The sequence below is a fragment of the Homarus americanus genome, unplaced genomic scaffold, assembly GCF_018991925.1.
Source record: "Homarus americanus isolate GMGI-L3 unplaced genomic scaffold, GMGI_Hamer_2.0 scaffold16430, whole genome shotgun sequence".
Taxonomy (NCBI): domain Eukaryota; kingdom Metazoa; phylum Arthropoda; class Malacostraca; order Decapoda; family Nephropidae; genus Homarus; species Homarus americanus.
This window is the reverse complement of record NW_024729259.1, coordinates 5,532,391-5,547,791: the sequence shown is the minus strand read 5'-3', so window position 1 is coordinate 5,547,791 and position 15,401 is coordinate 5,532,391. Positions and strand designations below refer to the sequence as shown.

At 36.9% G+C, this 15,401-nt stretch overlaps 1 protein-coding gene across 2 annotated transcripts in view; it reads left to right on the top strand.

The window, feature by feature from the left end:
• The window catches only part of LOC121866460 (WD repeat-containing protein 3-like), a 32,361-nt gene that overhangs the window by 15,248 nt on the left and 1,712 nt on the right, over positions 1-15,401 (top strand). For both annotated transcript variants that reach the window (XM_042366166.1, XM_042366165.1), the window contains exons 11-18: positions 56-272; positions 1,780-1,902; positions 4,716-4,820; positions 6,202-6,335; positions 7,264-7,422; positions 7,563-7,800; positions 9,211-9,359; positions 13,880-14,102. In XM_042366166.1, coding sequence (XP_042222100.1) covers positions 56-272; positions 1,780-1,902; positions 4,716-4,820; positions 6,202-6,335; positions 7,264-7,422; positions 7,563-7,800; positions 9,211-9,359; positions 13,880-14,102 — 1,348 coding nt within the window. The remainder of the gene's footprint in view (positions 1-55; positions 273-1,779; positions 1,903-4,715; positions 4,821-6,201; positions 6,336-7,263; positions 7,423-7,562; positions 7,801-9,210; positions 9,360-13,879; positions 14,103-15,401) is intronic.

Sequence of the window (15,401 nt, the reverse complement as noted above, 5' to 3'; positions counted from 1 at the left end):
GAGACTTGTGTACATAGTGATTTTAAAATTTTGTGCTTGGTGATTTTCTACACAGAGGAGACACACAAGCTATAACTACGGTCCTCTGTGACTATGCTGTCTCACTCATTGTTGTACCTGGTGACCGTCATGCCCTGATTGGTACACGATCAGGTCGGCTTCAGCTGTTTGATCTAGGATCGTCTGCACAGCTGGAGGACATAATGGCCCATGAGCCCAATGAGATGGACACAGACACAGGCGTGTGGTCAGTTGCACTCACTCATGATGGGGTAAGTGTTATTTTCCATGTTTAGGATTGATGTGCATTTTTCAGGAAAGGCTGTTCTTGTCATGTAGTAGAAAATATTGACTGGGCTTTTATAATTAAATTTTCTATCGAGTCATTATTTTCACTATATTTGAAATTTAGGAAATAACTGCTTGCAGGAAGAAGTCCTCGTAGACCAATTGCTCTTGGAAACAGTGGATTTGTCAATAATAAGGTTATTCCATAGAGCTTCTTATTCCCAAGTTACAAGTAACAAAACCTTCACAATTTACTTTTGAAACCATTAAATTTGGCAGCATTTTTTATTTATTTATTTATTTTTTTCGGGGAATAGCCCACCCGGGCACAGGTCATCGACCCACAATGGGGCCTTGGGGGCAAAAAAATAAGAGTAAAAATACTATTAATCTATACAGTACCACGAAGATGCCAGAAAAACAGCTTTTTGAAGTGAGACATTGTATGAGTATGGAAACACAGAAGAAGGCAGAGCATTCCACAGTTTGGCTGTTTGAGGAAAGAAGGATGTACTATAACAGGCTATTCTAGTGTGACCGACATCCACACAGAAACGGTGGGCACCGCGGGCAAGACGAGTGTTACGAGCCCATGGCCATGCTGGTGGTACACAGGATGCCAAATCCACCGAACATTGCCCGTTAAAGTACCTGTAAAAGAGAGAGAGTGAAGCAACATTGTGATGAAGAGAAAGGGAAGAGAGATTATTAACTAAAGGAGGAGAGTTAATAAGACAAAATGCCTTTGATTCCACCCTGTCTAACAGTTGAACAGAAGAAGAGCCACCCCAGATATGAGAGCAGTACTCCAATTTTGGACGAATGAATCCTTTATATTCTTGAAACAACTGCTCAGCCAATGGGAAAAATGGTTTTGTGTTACGGAAAGATTTTCAAGAACGGAGCACTTCCGTAACCCAGGGGCTGCAAATACTGTATTGTACACAGCAAACTAGATAATTGTGATTCATCAGGCTGCTGCCCATCCATAGCATGTAGGCAAAGAGAACCTAATGTATTAAATTAGTTTCATTATTATTTGGTTAAAGAAAATTAAGACTGTAGATGTGTAGATGCTATATATTGGGTACATATACAGTACCCTGCACTCTATAATGAGGAATATAAATCCATAATATTACATATGTGCAGCTTATTAGATTTTGTAAACACTTTCATTTGACCTGAATAAAAGCTTCTTTCTTATTTTTTGTAGCTCTTTTGTGACTTGGAGCATTGTTTGCATGCTCACTTAGTTCTAATTGCCTGGGAAAGTTTCACACAATCACTGCTGAAACACTCAGAATAAAGAAATGAGGTAACAAGAGGCCTCAACAAATATGTAATGAAGTAAGAGCACCAATTACACTAGTAAAAGTAGGAATTTTAATTCACTGCAGATGTGATGATTACTTGTTTTAACTTAGAAGAATACAGTGCTGTATATTTATAGTGAATTTAGGGAATGATAAGTTTCAAATTACCTTTCAGCGTGGCTTTGTGACTGGTGGCAGTGATAAAATGGTCAAGTTCTGGAAATTTGAACTGGTTCGTGATGATGGTGAAGGTCAAGGGAAAAGACTGAGCTTTGTGCAGGACAGTAGGGCTCTCAAGGTAAGAAATAATATACTAACTTTTTTATTATATGGGAAAATCATCTCACAAATAATAAAAAACAAGACAACAAAATGTATCGAAATGTAGAAAAAAATGTGAGAGTCTACCCTCAAGTCAACTCCGTGCTTTGTTATTAAAGTTGGATTGGTTTGGTTGCCATACTGCAATTTTTTCTCATAAAAATTACTTTCTCTAGAACGAATGGCATCTGAGTGCCAACTGGGTTGATACATACTTTAGATCAAACTTACAAAATTTCTTTTGTAGCCATCTAGCCAGCCCAACATGAAGGATGTTGGTAATTGTGGTGTAATACTACCATGATTTATCACTATTCTATCAGTAAACACTAATAATAACAGTAAATCCAGTGAAATATTGCAGGGAGCGAGGAGAGTTACAATGGCAGACAAACACAGTCACTCACTCCCCTTACTGCTTCCATTGCCAGGTGTAGCCAGGCGTACGTATGGGAGAAATACATATTTTGTAGTTTAATATGAAAATAGTGACAGGCTCAGTGATAAACAAATTATATAAACCATGCATTTTCCGATGATAACATAATAAGAAACATTGTATCACTACTAGAGTGATTGAATTAATATTCCCACAAACAACAATTGACAACTCTGTGTTTATTATAAAAAAAAATAGATTAACACTCACCATTCCATGCTGTAGAGCCTGTTACTCTCTCCCCTGCCACTGATGAATTATCATGATGAAAATGACAATGATGTTGATGATGAAGATGAAGACGGGAATTACAAGTGCTCCTCATCTGCTTCAGAAGAGGAGGCAGAGGAGAGCGGAGAGAGGTCAGAGTAGGGGGTGGCAGGAGGATGGTCGTCCATGTTGGAATCAGAGTCAGGAGGAGTAGATGCACGAACTGGAGGCTGATGCTTTTTTGCAAGTGTAGAAGGTGTAGGGCTTGGAGTGGACGAAGGCAGGAAGAACATGGTGATTGGGGGCTGGGCAACCTGGTGCTTGGGTTCCTTCATTATTTCACTGTAAGGAAGCAGGAACCTCTCCAGCCTTCTCTTAAAGCTGACTGATCTCTCAATAGAGGAATCAGTCTCGAAAAACATGTCCACGAGTGTTCTACTAGCCAGCAAGCACCTGTTGAGGCCCGTGACAGTTAAGGTGGGCACCTCCTCCACTTCACCTTCTTCCTCCTCATCCTCACGACGCTATTCCTCGACAAGCTCAGCCAGCTCTTTCAAGGTTAGCTCTTCCCCAGCATGGCCCAGGAGCTCCTCTTGCACCTCTTCCTCTTGAGGATCGTTGAACCCCTCACCTCCCACTTGACGGGCAAACTGGACGATGTGCTGCACATCCTGGTCGACTGTGGGGAGCCAGCAAAGTCATTCACCACCCTTGGCTCTCCGTTCCGGCCGCAATAATGCCACCACTTTAAAACTACCCACAGACACTCTTGGTTACATCCAGGGTGTCATCCACAAATTGAAAAAACAAAGAATTGTAAGGGCTTGCTGTACCTAAGTTTACAACTTGGGGAAGTGAATGCGGTTGAGTGTAGTACCGGCCATGTTGCTTCCTTGTGTACCAAACGTTTGGTTTACAGTATGCTGCTGTATCAACACTCTCCCTAACAGGCATTCATGTCTCGAGTTATATGATGAAGTGACCAACTCAGCTCATAGCAGAGGAAGCAACATGTCACCAACTTTGTCTGGCTATTATAGTTTTACCTTATTTGGTTCCTTGGGGTGAGACAACAGAGTGCTATTCCTCTTTTGTTGTTATGGCAGTACAGTGATTTCTGCTATAACGCGTGTTTTGATAACGCGAATTTGCTCTAACGCGATTTATGAATTAGGAACGATATTTGTATAACGCGAACGCTTGTTTGCTATAACGCGATTTTTGCTTACTATTTCTCCAATTTTGTGGTACAGTGGGGTATGCTATAACGAATCTAATTGGTTCTAGAACCTTGTTCGTTATAGCATTCGTTCGTTATAGGATTAATCCGTTCCAGGCCCCCAAATACAACCACTTAACACTGAAAAATATAATATAAAATTGTAAAAATTGTAAAAAAGTGCATAAAGATGCATCTAAACCCCTGAAATAAAGAATATCATTAATATTTGTAATAAAAAAACAATAAATTAGAAAAAAAAAATTAAATAATGTTCGTTGTAGGAGTTTCGTTCGTTATAGCATTCTCAATTTTATAGGTAAAACCGTTCGTTATAGGAATATTCGTAGTAGAATCCGTTCGTTATAGCATACCCCACTGTATTAACTGTGAATATAGTAAAGAAGAATATCAACAAGAAGCGTTCTGGTGATAGAATTCCCGGTGATGATCGTAAAAGAAAGGATATAACACTTGAAGAGAAGCTCGATTTTATCAACCTCAAAATCACCCTTCTCCCCCATCAAGTAAAGTGTTACATTTACTGTATGATTTCATTATTAGATATGAATGTAACATTTATTTAGACTGTGCTATCCTTTGTGTTAGGCTAACTACTAAATTTTTTCGATTTCGAGTAATCTGCACCTAACCCTATTTTCTCCATAAGCCCTGTTATTTCTATTACGCGATTTTCTATAACACGATATTTTACAAGAACACAATTATCGCGTTATAGCAGAACTACCTGTACAGCATTAGAAATTTTTTTTTTTATGCATTTGCCAGTGCTCACTCTATATACTGTACCATGTGAAGCATTGTGGAGAAAGGTAACAAAAATTAATTACACAGTTACCAACGATGATATGTCTAACAACACGTTATTATGTTAGTTTGTTAATTTTTTCTTTTTTTTAAGGTTGCTGACCAAGTTACCTGTGTTAGATGTTCAAGCAATGGAAGGTTTCTGGCAGTGGCAACCTTGGACTTGAAAGAAACCCTTTACTTCTCAGATACTTTAAAGGTTAAAGTATTCCAATGTGTTATACAGTGTGTATCTCTCTCTCTCTCTTTATATATATATATATATATATATATATATATATATATATTATATATATATATAAGACTAGATTCTATGATGTTCCTACTATCATAGAATCTAGTCTTATTAAACATACCTAGCATTCAACATGAATTTGAGTAACGGCATGTACAAGCTGGGCAATTTTGTAATTAAGAAGATTTGTAACCAGGTGAGAAGGTCGGGTCACCTGACCATCTGACCTGACCACCAACCGTTGTGTGCTATTTAAAGATTAGTAGGGTCATTACCTAATACCTGACCATTGTGGACCTGGTCTCACCCTCCTCTGTATATATACACCTTGGTTTGTATTTCTCTTTAGTCTGTACTCACCCCTGAAGATGTGAATTACACGAAAGCGCTTGGGAACTTCGTGTTTTCTTCTTTCCTTGTGGTTATCATATATATATATATATATATATATATATATATATATATATATATATATATATATATATATATATATATATATATATATATATATATATATATATATATATATATATATATATATATATATATATATATATAAAGAATTTTCCTTTAACTAAATTATATGGTGTAGGTAAGGTTAATTGGTTAATAAGAGATTGGTCAGTCAAAACAAAATTGGAATTAATGAAGCAGCCCCAGACTGTTTGTGATGTGGGTGTTTGGTAGCAAGAACTGAGTCAGGTCTATACTGGGGACTATGTAAAGAGGTACAGTATTTGGTAACCAAGATGTTAATGTATGTTTTTCTGTGCACATTATATTGTGTTGAAGTATATGCCTACTCTGTACAGTATAGATATTTGGGTTTTTGTTGTAGAAAGAGATTACCTTAGTAGAATATATCTGTTAAAGCAGTAAGAATGAATGACAAACAGTGAATGAATGAGGAGTCGGTGTGTACCCATGATTCCAGATTCTTCACTTTCCAGCAGAAAAAAACTTAAAGGGTGTAGGACAAAATATGTAGACATTAGACCCCTGATGGAGGACTGTACAGGTTATTGTGTACGTATCTGATAAAGGTAATTGGATGGCCTTTGTTGGTTCTATTGCGTGTACTATAAGAAAATTTTTACACAATAGATCTCAACTTTATTACCGAGTACAGTATTTGAACCTCGCGATGTAATAGTTACATTTATATATTATTGTATTATTTACTTTATTATTAATTTAAAATACTGTTCTGTATTATACACTGTATACAGTACAGTATTTTCTTTATTTCTAAGCTACATCACCTGTACTCCTTTTTCCCTCATTTAGTAATTCTTTAAAACTATATTAAGATTCAGATTTTTTATTTTAACATTGTCATTAACAGCTGTGTCATGAGCTGTATGGGAAGGCTCTTCCTGCCACCTGCATGGATTTCTCCACAGATGGGACTATGATAGTGACTGGGAGTAAAGACACAAGCCTCCGTATATATGGAACAGATTTTGGCGACCAAAGAAGGTAAAATGTATGATTTTTATGTTTATTATATATAAGCTTATGGAGCTCTATGCATTGCCTTCTAGTAGTAATAATGGGTGTAGATAGATGTACAGGCTAGCTGATACTCGTTGGTCATGATGGTGGGTAGTCAGTTGACGAATTGCTGAGGTGGATGTTACTGGTACAGTATGCACAGACACCATTCTTTTGTGCAGTGTTGCATGTACCTGGTAATTTTCATTGATCTCTAAGTGATTCTGTATGAACATTTTCTTTTGGGCTGTATGGCTGCAAGAATCACAAAAATATTTGAGGACATGCAACAACAAAGTAAGTTGGCTCGAGTTATGAATGTTAGCATTGAATGTTATGTAAGCTAACAATTGTCCAGTCTCATATATGTGTGCATCTTTATCTACAAACTTCTATATTTTCACAAATCACAGTTAGGTTTTTACCTACACTAATAAAAGTAAACCAAGCAAAATCATGTTTACTATAAAAATGATTTGAAGTTTATAAACAATCAGACCTGCAACAGTTTTACATGACAAGAAGCAGTAGTGTTAGCAGATGTGTAAGAATTTCAGTACTGAATTTTACTCAATGATTTATATCCAGTGCTGTGGTGGTAGATGAAACCAAACATGACCAAACCTTAAAGTTTTGAAGATTACCGAAGCAAAATCATGTTCACTGTTAAAATATTTTCCCCAAACATTACCCCACAATAACAAAATTATAAATTTTATAAAATACAGTACTGTACCATATATTAAATTAAAAGAAATTACCATATTCTGTATTATATTACCAGATACCATGTACGTACTGTACAATATTACTTTAAAAAAAATGTTAAACTGCATTATAGCATTCTGTGATATAATTTTTCTCACCTTTTAATTTATTGATTTAATTGAAACTAAAATATTTTTATTGTCAGATTGTTAAAGAATGCCCATCAAGGAGGAGTGACTGATCTTCGATTCATACCGAAAACCCACATGTTTTTCTCTTGTGGTCAGGATGGCTCAGTGAAGCAGTGGGATGCTGATAACTTCCAGAGGATTGTTACCCTTGAGGGTCACACTGGCATTGTCAGGTTAGTAAGCAATAAAAAATTTATGTTACTCTCCATTTTCCTCACTGTTGAACATTTTTATTAGTCTTGATATCTCTTATCATCTGTAGGCAATGCAACACATTCTTAACCTCCAGTTCTTTTCAATATAATAATTTCAGGTGTTTAGCTGTGTGTCCAAAAGGTGCCTGGGTGGCAACTGGTGGACAGGATCGTTCAATACGGTTATGGGAGCGCACACAAGAGCCTTTGGTATTAGAAGAGGAGCGTGAGGAAGAACGCCAGAAGGAAGAGGAAAAAGGAGGGGGAACAACTGCCACTCAGAGGCCTGTGGTGCCTGGAGAAGAAGGAGCACAGGCTGTTAGACCATCCATGACCAGCCATCACACAGAACAGGCTGTTAGTTCATTTCTTTATTTTTATAATGCTTACTTGAAATTGTGTTTTTCACATACATACTGTACAGGGTATCTCTATTGACAGACCATGATTTACGAGCATTTGATTTGCAAAAATTTGCAGTTGCGAAAAAAAAATTGTCCCGTGCTCTAATTTATGAGCAAGAACCTGAAAAAAAAATGATACGGTGCCGTAATGTATATCATTATTTTCATAATATATGTCCAAAAATAATTTTTTTTACTTACTTATATGATTACTTATTGAAAGTTGCTTTTTCCATCATGAATCAATGGAGAGAATACAGTACCATATTACAGGTATGAGTTGAATTTACCTCACTGTTGTTATACTGTTATTACTGTACTGTGCTTCAACAACTAAGGTCTTTAAGCACGTAACAAGGTTAGTAATACACTAGTCCAATAATATAAAAACATTATTAGAGATGGAGTTCTTTGTAACACCTACACTAAATGGCAGCTATGACAGTTTCTTTAAGTGCCTCACTGAACCAGTTTCTTTGGTGTTTTGTACATACAGTACAGGTATCTGTGTACAATGGGTTGCATTCCTGAAAACCTAATATTCTATTAAATTATTGCTAAACAAGCGATAGCAGCAAAGTACACAGGGCAAACAACAGGTTCAAACAGCAGGGCGGTAAACACTGAGTAAGTACTGTACAGTTCTCCTTAATGAAAATATTAATAATTAACGAGTTTCTTATAAACGGTTTCAAAGTCAAACGATTGATTTATCAACACCAAAGTTTTCTATAAATGATGTGGTTCATAGTTAAACAATTTAGTGAGCAAAAGGTGAACCTAATTAAAACAAATTTCAAATTGCGTACGTAAAAAATGAAAAAAAATGCAATATTAAACCGTAAAATTTATGCACAGCATATCATAAAATACAATAGCACATATATTATATACAAAAATAGCTCCTTCCACACTCAAGCCATCCTCTGAGTGACTTGATACAGTTCAGCCGGGCAGTCACCCAGCTAATTCTGAAATGTGTGTGTGTGCCATAATGTCACATCAGGGGGGGAGGGGGAGAGCAGTTGCTGGTTGGCGAGTCGACGATACAGTTACAGCTCACTGTCTCCACACATACGATCATTTCACACGCACACACCCATGCTCTTCATTTTTCTTATTTTATAGTTCAAGTGAGCCAGCAGTTATATGGTCATTGCAAAAAGTGGTGATATCTTAATTCTTGTTTATTGTAAAGATATCTCTGTTTCTGGTGATGCGCCGGCAACTCAGACCGAGTCAGACTTGGCGGTAAATCCGACTTATAGAAGTTAGACTTGAGGAGTTTTTCTGTGCTGTACTTCAAATTTACTTTAAAAAAACAACTTTTATGTATACAGTATATATATTTTCTTTACCATAGGCTGATATGATCCTGGAGGCTCTGATGATCTATCGGGAGCAAATTGAGGCAGGATCTTTAGCTGTACCTCACCAACTGATGACTTATGTGTATCACACTTCTGATCCTCTCAAGTTTGTCCTAGAGGTACTCAGGAAGGTGAAATCAAGGTACAGTACTACAGTGGTCCCTTGGTTAATGATGACATTCCATTCTAGAAGGTTGCTCGTTAATCGAAAAACTCGTTAACCGAAACCATTGTTTCAATGGGTTTTTGGGTAATTGGTTCCAGCTCACCAAAAATTGCCTAAATTCAACAAAAAGGGTAGAAAAATACACTTACTTTGAGGTGTGTATGTAGAAGGCTCCTGGATGATGATGATGATGGGAATTAGAATGGGGGTGGAGGAGAAGGGAGAAGAGAAGGCATTGGGGTGGAAGTGAAGTCACCCCATGGCGCCATTTCACCCATAAAATTTTAGTTCTCTTGGTGTAATTCAAGATTATTTTCTTTAAATCAGCACTGCACTGCATTATATATTGTCAATATGTAAAATAAATTTCAAAATGACCAATAATTTGCTTGCAAACACAGAAAAAAGCATTTAGTTGAAGAGTCTCAAGCAAGATGTTACCTCCACTGAAAAGACACAAAGACTGACGCCTGTATGGTGTGTTGAGAGGCTGGATGGCGCGCATAAAACTAGTTTCATTACCTTCAATTATGTTCAATAATTGTTAAAATGACTAAAAAATTTATTATTAAACTTTTAAAATTATTGAATAGTATAAACTTCTTGATATTTGCTAAAATGATAAGGAATTTAACCCCTAGAACCGATTACTGTATTGGCGGACTAATACTACAGCTGGTGGACCGCCAAATGCAAGCGAAAACATGTTCAGGTCGGCTCGTAAGAAACTCGTTAATCAAGGGATTGCTCGTTAACCGAAGTTAAGAATCTTATGGAAGGTAACTTGTTTACCGAAATCTCGTTAACCGAGGGACCACTGTATACATAAACTACAATATGTTTGTTACAGTAACCCTTGTTCTTATGCAGTGTTGTATTGCTAAATGGGTGATGTACTGTATATAGTCGTGTATAAACCTCTCTCGTATTGTTCGCCCCTGATAAAAAAAAACGAGTTTCTTATACAGTGACCCCTCCGTTAACGAACTCAATCCATTCCAGAAGGTCGTTCGTTAACCGAAACCATTGTTTCAATGGGTTTTTGGGTAATTGGTTCCAGCTCACCGAAAATTTCCTAAATTCAACAAAAATGGTAGAAAAGTTCACTTACTTTGAGGTGTGTATGTAGAAGGCTCCTGGATGATGATGATGATGATGGGGATTTAGAATGGGGGTGGAGGAGAAGGAAGAAGAGAAGGCATTGGGGTGGAAGAGAAGTCACCCCATGGCGCCATTTCACCCATAAAATTTTAGTTCTCTTGGTGTAATTCAAGATTATTTTCTTTAAATCAACACTGCACTGCATTATATATTGTCAATATGTAAAATAAATTTCAAAATGACCAATAATTTGCTTGCAAACACAGAAAAAAGCATTTAGTTGAAGAGTCTCAAGCAAGATGTTACCTCCACTGAAAAGACACAAAGACTGACGCCTGTATGGTGTGTTGAGAGGCTGGATGGCGCGCATAAAACTAGTTTCATTACCTTCAATTATGTTCAATAATTGTTAAAATGACTAAAAAATTTATTATTAAACTTTTAAAATTATTGAATAGTATAAACTTCTTGATATTTGCTAAAATGATAAGGAATTTAACCCCTAGAACCGATTACTGTATTGGCGGACTAATACTACAGCTGGTGGACCGCCAAATGCAAGCGAAAACATGTTCAGGTCGGCTCGTAAGAAACTCGTTAATCAAGGGATTGCTCGTTAACCGAAGTTAAGAATCTTATGGAAGGTAACTTGTTTACCGAAATCTCGTTAACCGAGGGACCACTGTATACATAAACTACAATATGTTTGTTACAGTAACCCTTGTTCTTATGCAGTGTTGTATTGCTAAATGGGTGATGTACTGTATATAGTCGTGTATAAACCTCTCTCGTATTGTTCGCCCCTGATAAAAAAAAACGAGTTTCTTATACAGTGACCCCTCCGTTAACGAACTCAATCCATTCCAGAAGGTCGTTCGTTCGTTAACCGAAACCATTGTTTCAATGGGTTTTTGGGTAATTGGTTCCAGCTCACCGAAAATTTCCTAAATTCAACAAAAATGGTAGAAAAGTTCACTTACTTTGAGGTGTGTATGTAGAAGGCTCCTGGATGATGATGATGATGATGATGGGATTTAGAATGGGGGTGGAGGAGAAGGAAGAAGAGAAGGCATTGGGGTGGAAGAGAAGTCACCCCATGGCGCCATTTCACCCATAAAATTTTAGCTTTCTTGGTGTAATTCAAGATTATTTTCTTTAAATCAACACTGCACTGCATTATATATTGTCAATGTAAAATATATTTCAAAATGACCAATAATTTGCTTGGAAACACAGAAAAAAAGCGTTTAGTTAAAGAGAGTCTCAAGCAAGATGTTACCTCCAGTGAAAACAGAGAGAGACTAACTCCTGTTTGCTGTGTTAAGAGGCTGGATGCCGCGCATTAAACTAGTCACTTTACCTTCAATTATGTTCAATAATTGTTAAAATGACTAAAAAATTGAATATTAAACTTTTAAAATTATTGAATAGTATAAACTTCTTGATATTTACTAAAATAGTAAGGAATTTAAGCCCTAGAACCGATTAATGTATTGGCGGACTGATACTATAGCTGGTTGCCCGGTCAGTGCAAGCGAAAACATGTTGAGGTCGGTTCGTAAGAACTTCGTTAACCGAATTTTTTTTCGTTAATCGAATTGAAGATCCTTATGGAAGGCAGTTCGTTAATCGAAATTACGTTAACCGAGGTGTTCGTTAAAGAGGGGTCACTGTACTGTACCAGCAATGTTAATAGATGCAAATGCAAAAGAAAAATAGATATTTGTAAACTTCATTTGCATCAGATATTTGTAGATTTAAAGTGGCATATACAGTAAAGTGAAAGAGGTTCTGCACGGAGTGGACTTGTGGGTAGACTCTCACATTTTTAATACATTTGTTTCTGATTATTTGTGAGAGGATTTTCCAATTATTATTTATTTGTATGTGTTTTGTGTGTGTGTGTGTCTATACACACATCTATGCAATACAGGTAAAAGAAATTACTATCTCTAGAACAAATGGCTCCCTGTCCTGGCTGTGAAAATGCCAGCAACTTTAAAACTACTTTTAGATATTCTTGGTTACATCCAGGGTGTCATCCACGAATAATGGGGTCTGCGAATTGTCAGGGCATGCTGTAGTTTTTAAGAGGATCTAAATTGTTTATAAATTTCAGCTAATGATATAAAGTAAACAAGGAAACATATTATTCATATTATAATATGTTGTGCATGCCAGTGTTTGCAATTTGAATATACAGGCAGTCCCTGACTTACGATGGGGTTAGGGACCCAAATCCAGGTCGTAAGTCGAAAATGCAAAAATAATACTGTACATAGAAAATCTAAAATGGGTGTCTCTTTTTCTTTTCAGCACCACAAAACTCTCACTTTCAAGCTTGCCAGCCATTTTAAAGGGAATTACAAACGAAAATTTTATCAGTACACAGCGCAATCACTAACGGCAGGATTCGAAAATACGTAATTTGAAATTTTTTTCGTACGACTGAGGCGGTTATATGTCCGGGTGGTCGTTTGTCGAAAGTCGGGGAGTACCTGTAATTTACTTTTTGCTATTAAATTAAATAAAGTGTCAAAGTAAAAAATTTTCTATGTAGGCCTACCCAGTATATGTCAACTACAGGTATATTGATTTTTTATTTTTTTTTGTCTTTTAAAATTTTGGGAGGGCTAATAAACTTTGGGAAGGGCTAGTAACTATCCGGTTCTATTAGCCCAGCTGGCTACCTGAAAAAAAGGGCGAATTTATACCCGTGGATAGTGTACATAACATAACTTTATATCTCCATATATGTAAGGCACAAGATTTGGTACATTGTCTGTTCAGGGCTATTAATTCTGAAGTGGATATGGAATATATATTGGTAAGAGATTTTGTTTGTATAATCAATATTAAGAAGAAAAAAAGAAGGCTACTAAACTGTCTTTTCCAGTGGCTGTTTCCTTGAGGGAGACTCCAGTTTTACTGGATCTGCACAGTAGTGAGGGTTGCTAATAGATTCACATTCAGCTAGGTAGTCTCAGGGCCTTACTCATTGAAAATCCCCACCAGTTGTACCTCATCATCTTTCCATCATCTTCATTCCTGGTACCAGGTACTTATCAACGATGGAATTCCCTTCCCTCTCACATTTCTTCATCAACTTAAAACCTAAAGCTCTTTAAATATGAATAGAGCATGTACAGTACTGTATACTGTACCAATTTTTTATTACACAACTAAATATATACGCTTTACAGAATTTTCATATTTTTTATCTATGGTGTGCTAGACAATTCTTGAATGAATATAGATCACTTTGCCACTAACATTGTTCTTCAGAGTTCACTCAGTTATTTGTACTGTACCTCCTTGACCATCACATTATAATAATAAGGAATTGTATTAAGATTTACTGTTGAGTGCTAATAATTTTCTGTGTTGCTTTGCAGTGAACTTGAAGAAGCTGTAATTTTGCTTCCATTGGACCGTATTCTAGAATTATTGGTGGTGATCAAAGGACTATTAGAACATGATTGGGATGTTGAACTGGCAAGTAGAATCTTGGTATTAGCAGTGAGGATAAACCTTCCCCAGTTACTGGCATCTGCTAAAGCTGCTCCCATCATCCATGCCCTGGCATATCTCTTACCTAAAAAGACTCTCCAGCTACAGGTTAGTTAGATTTTATCTTGGAAAAGTGGCATGTACAGTATGTTTACCAGGACTGAGTAACATTATTGTTATACTCATTATACTCTTGTCTGGAGAATATATTTAGAAACTTTTGTTTACTATGAAAGATATACACAAAGTAGATTGAAAATATCTAAGGAACAAAAGTTTGACATTCTGTGTTGTCACTTCTGTTATCACAATGGAGGTGAGTGCATTAAGTAAGAAAATGTTTTTATAATCTGAAGTGTTTCCAGAACCAGGTGTTAATGTTTTGATAACAGCTTGAGTAACAAAAAAAACAAAAAAATTTAAGTGACATTGATAAAAATTACTTTACAGAAATAGAGTTAGTAAGAAATAGTAATCTACTGAATTTGTAAAAGCTTCTGATCTCTTCCTCAGCTAAATCTGCAACTTTTTTAATGTACAGACACTCTCTGGGTTATGAATGGGTTTTGTTCCGGAAGGCTATCTGTAAACCAGAAGTGGCTCTTCCATAGGTAATCATTGAACACACAGAGTACACATGATGTATACCTGTATATAATTATTATACAAGAATGGGGCCATTTATCTGACGTGCTTGGGATCTGGGGGATGCTGGATAGGGGGTTTTAACTGAATTTGGAGCGCCCAGCCAAAAATGTACAAAATGTAGAGCAAACCCACTGTAACTGCCTGTGAAGACTCTGTTCAGATAACTAGGTTCACCCCTAAAAGTAGTTTTAACTGTACAGTTCATTGGAACATTAAAACTTAAAATTATAGGCACTCATACATCAATAACAAAAGCATATAAATAGTATTAATGAAAGTATAAAGAGAGTAGAAATGTTACAAGTTTGTGTTCAAACTGCATCACAGTTACCCTGTATGTTTGCTTTAGCAATGCAGCAGTGTCCCTGACAATGGTTTTTCGCCATAGACCCACCGACCTCCACATACTCACCACACACACACACACACACACACACACACACACACACACACACACACACACACACACACACACACACACACACACACACACACACACACACACACTACTGCTACTACTTTGCTGTCACTCGGAATCGAGTATGACGATCATGCAGTTATGATACAATGATAGGAGTTATTAGGATATCACCTTCGTTGGTGAGCTCTGAGGTAACTAGAGAGGCTGATACGGGATTGGCAGGGTCGTCTACAGATGTTGCACGTGTGGAGGGCTACATCTAGTGCAGGAGGGGCTGCGGCAGCATCTTTCCGGAATTGGCGCTTGTCAACCTCGGTATGCTGTCGGGCTAATTTGAA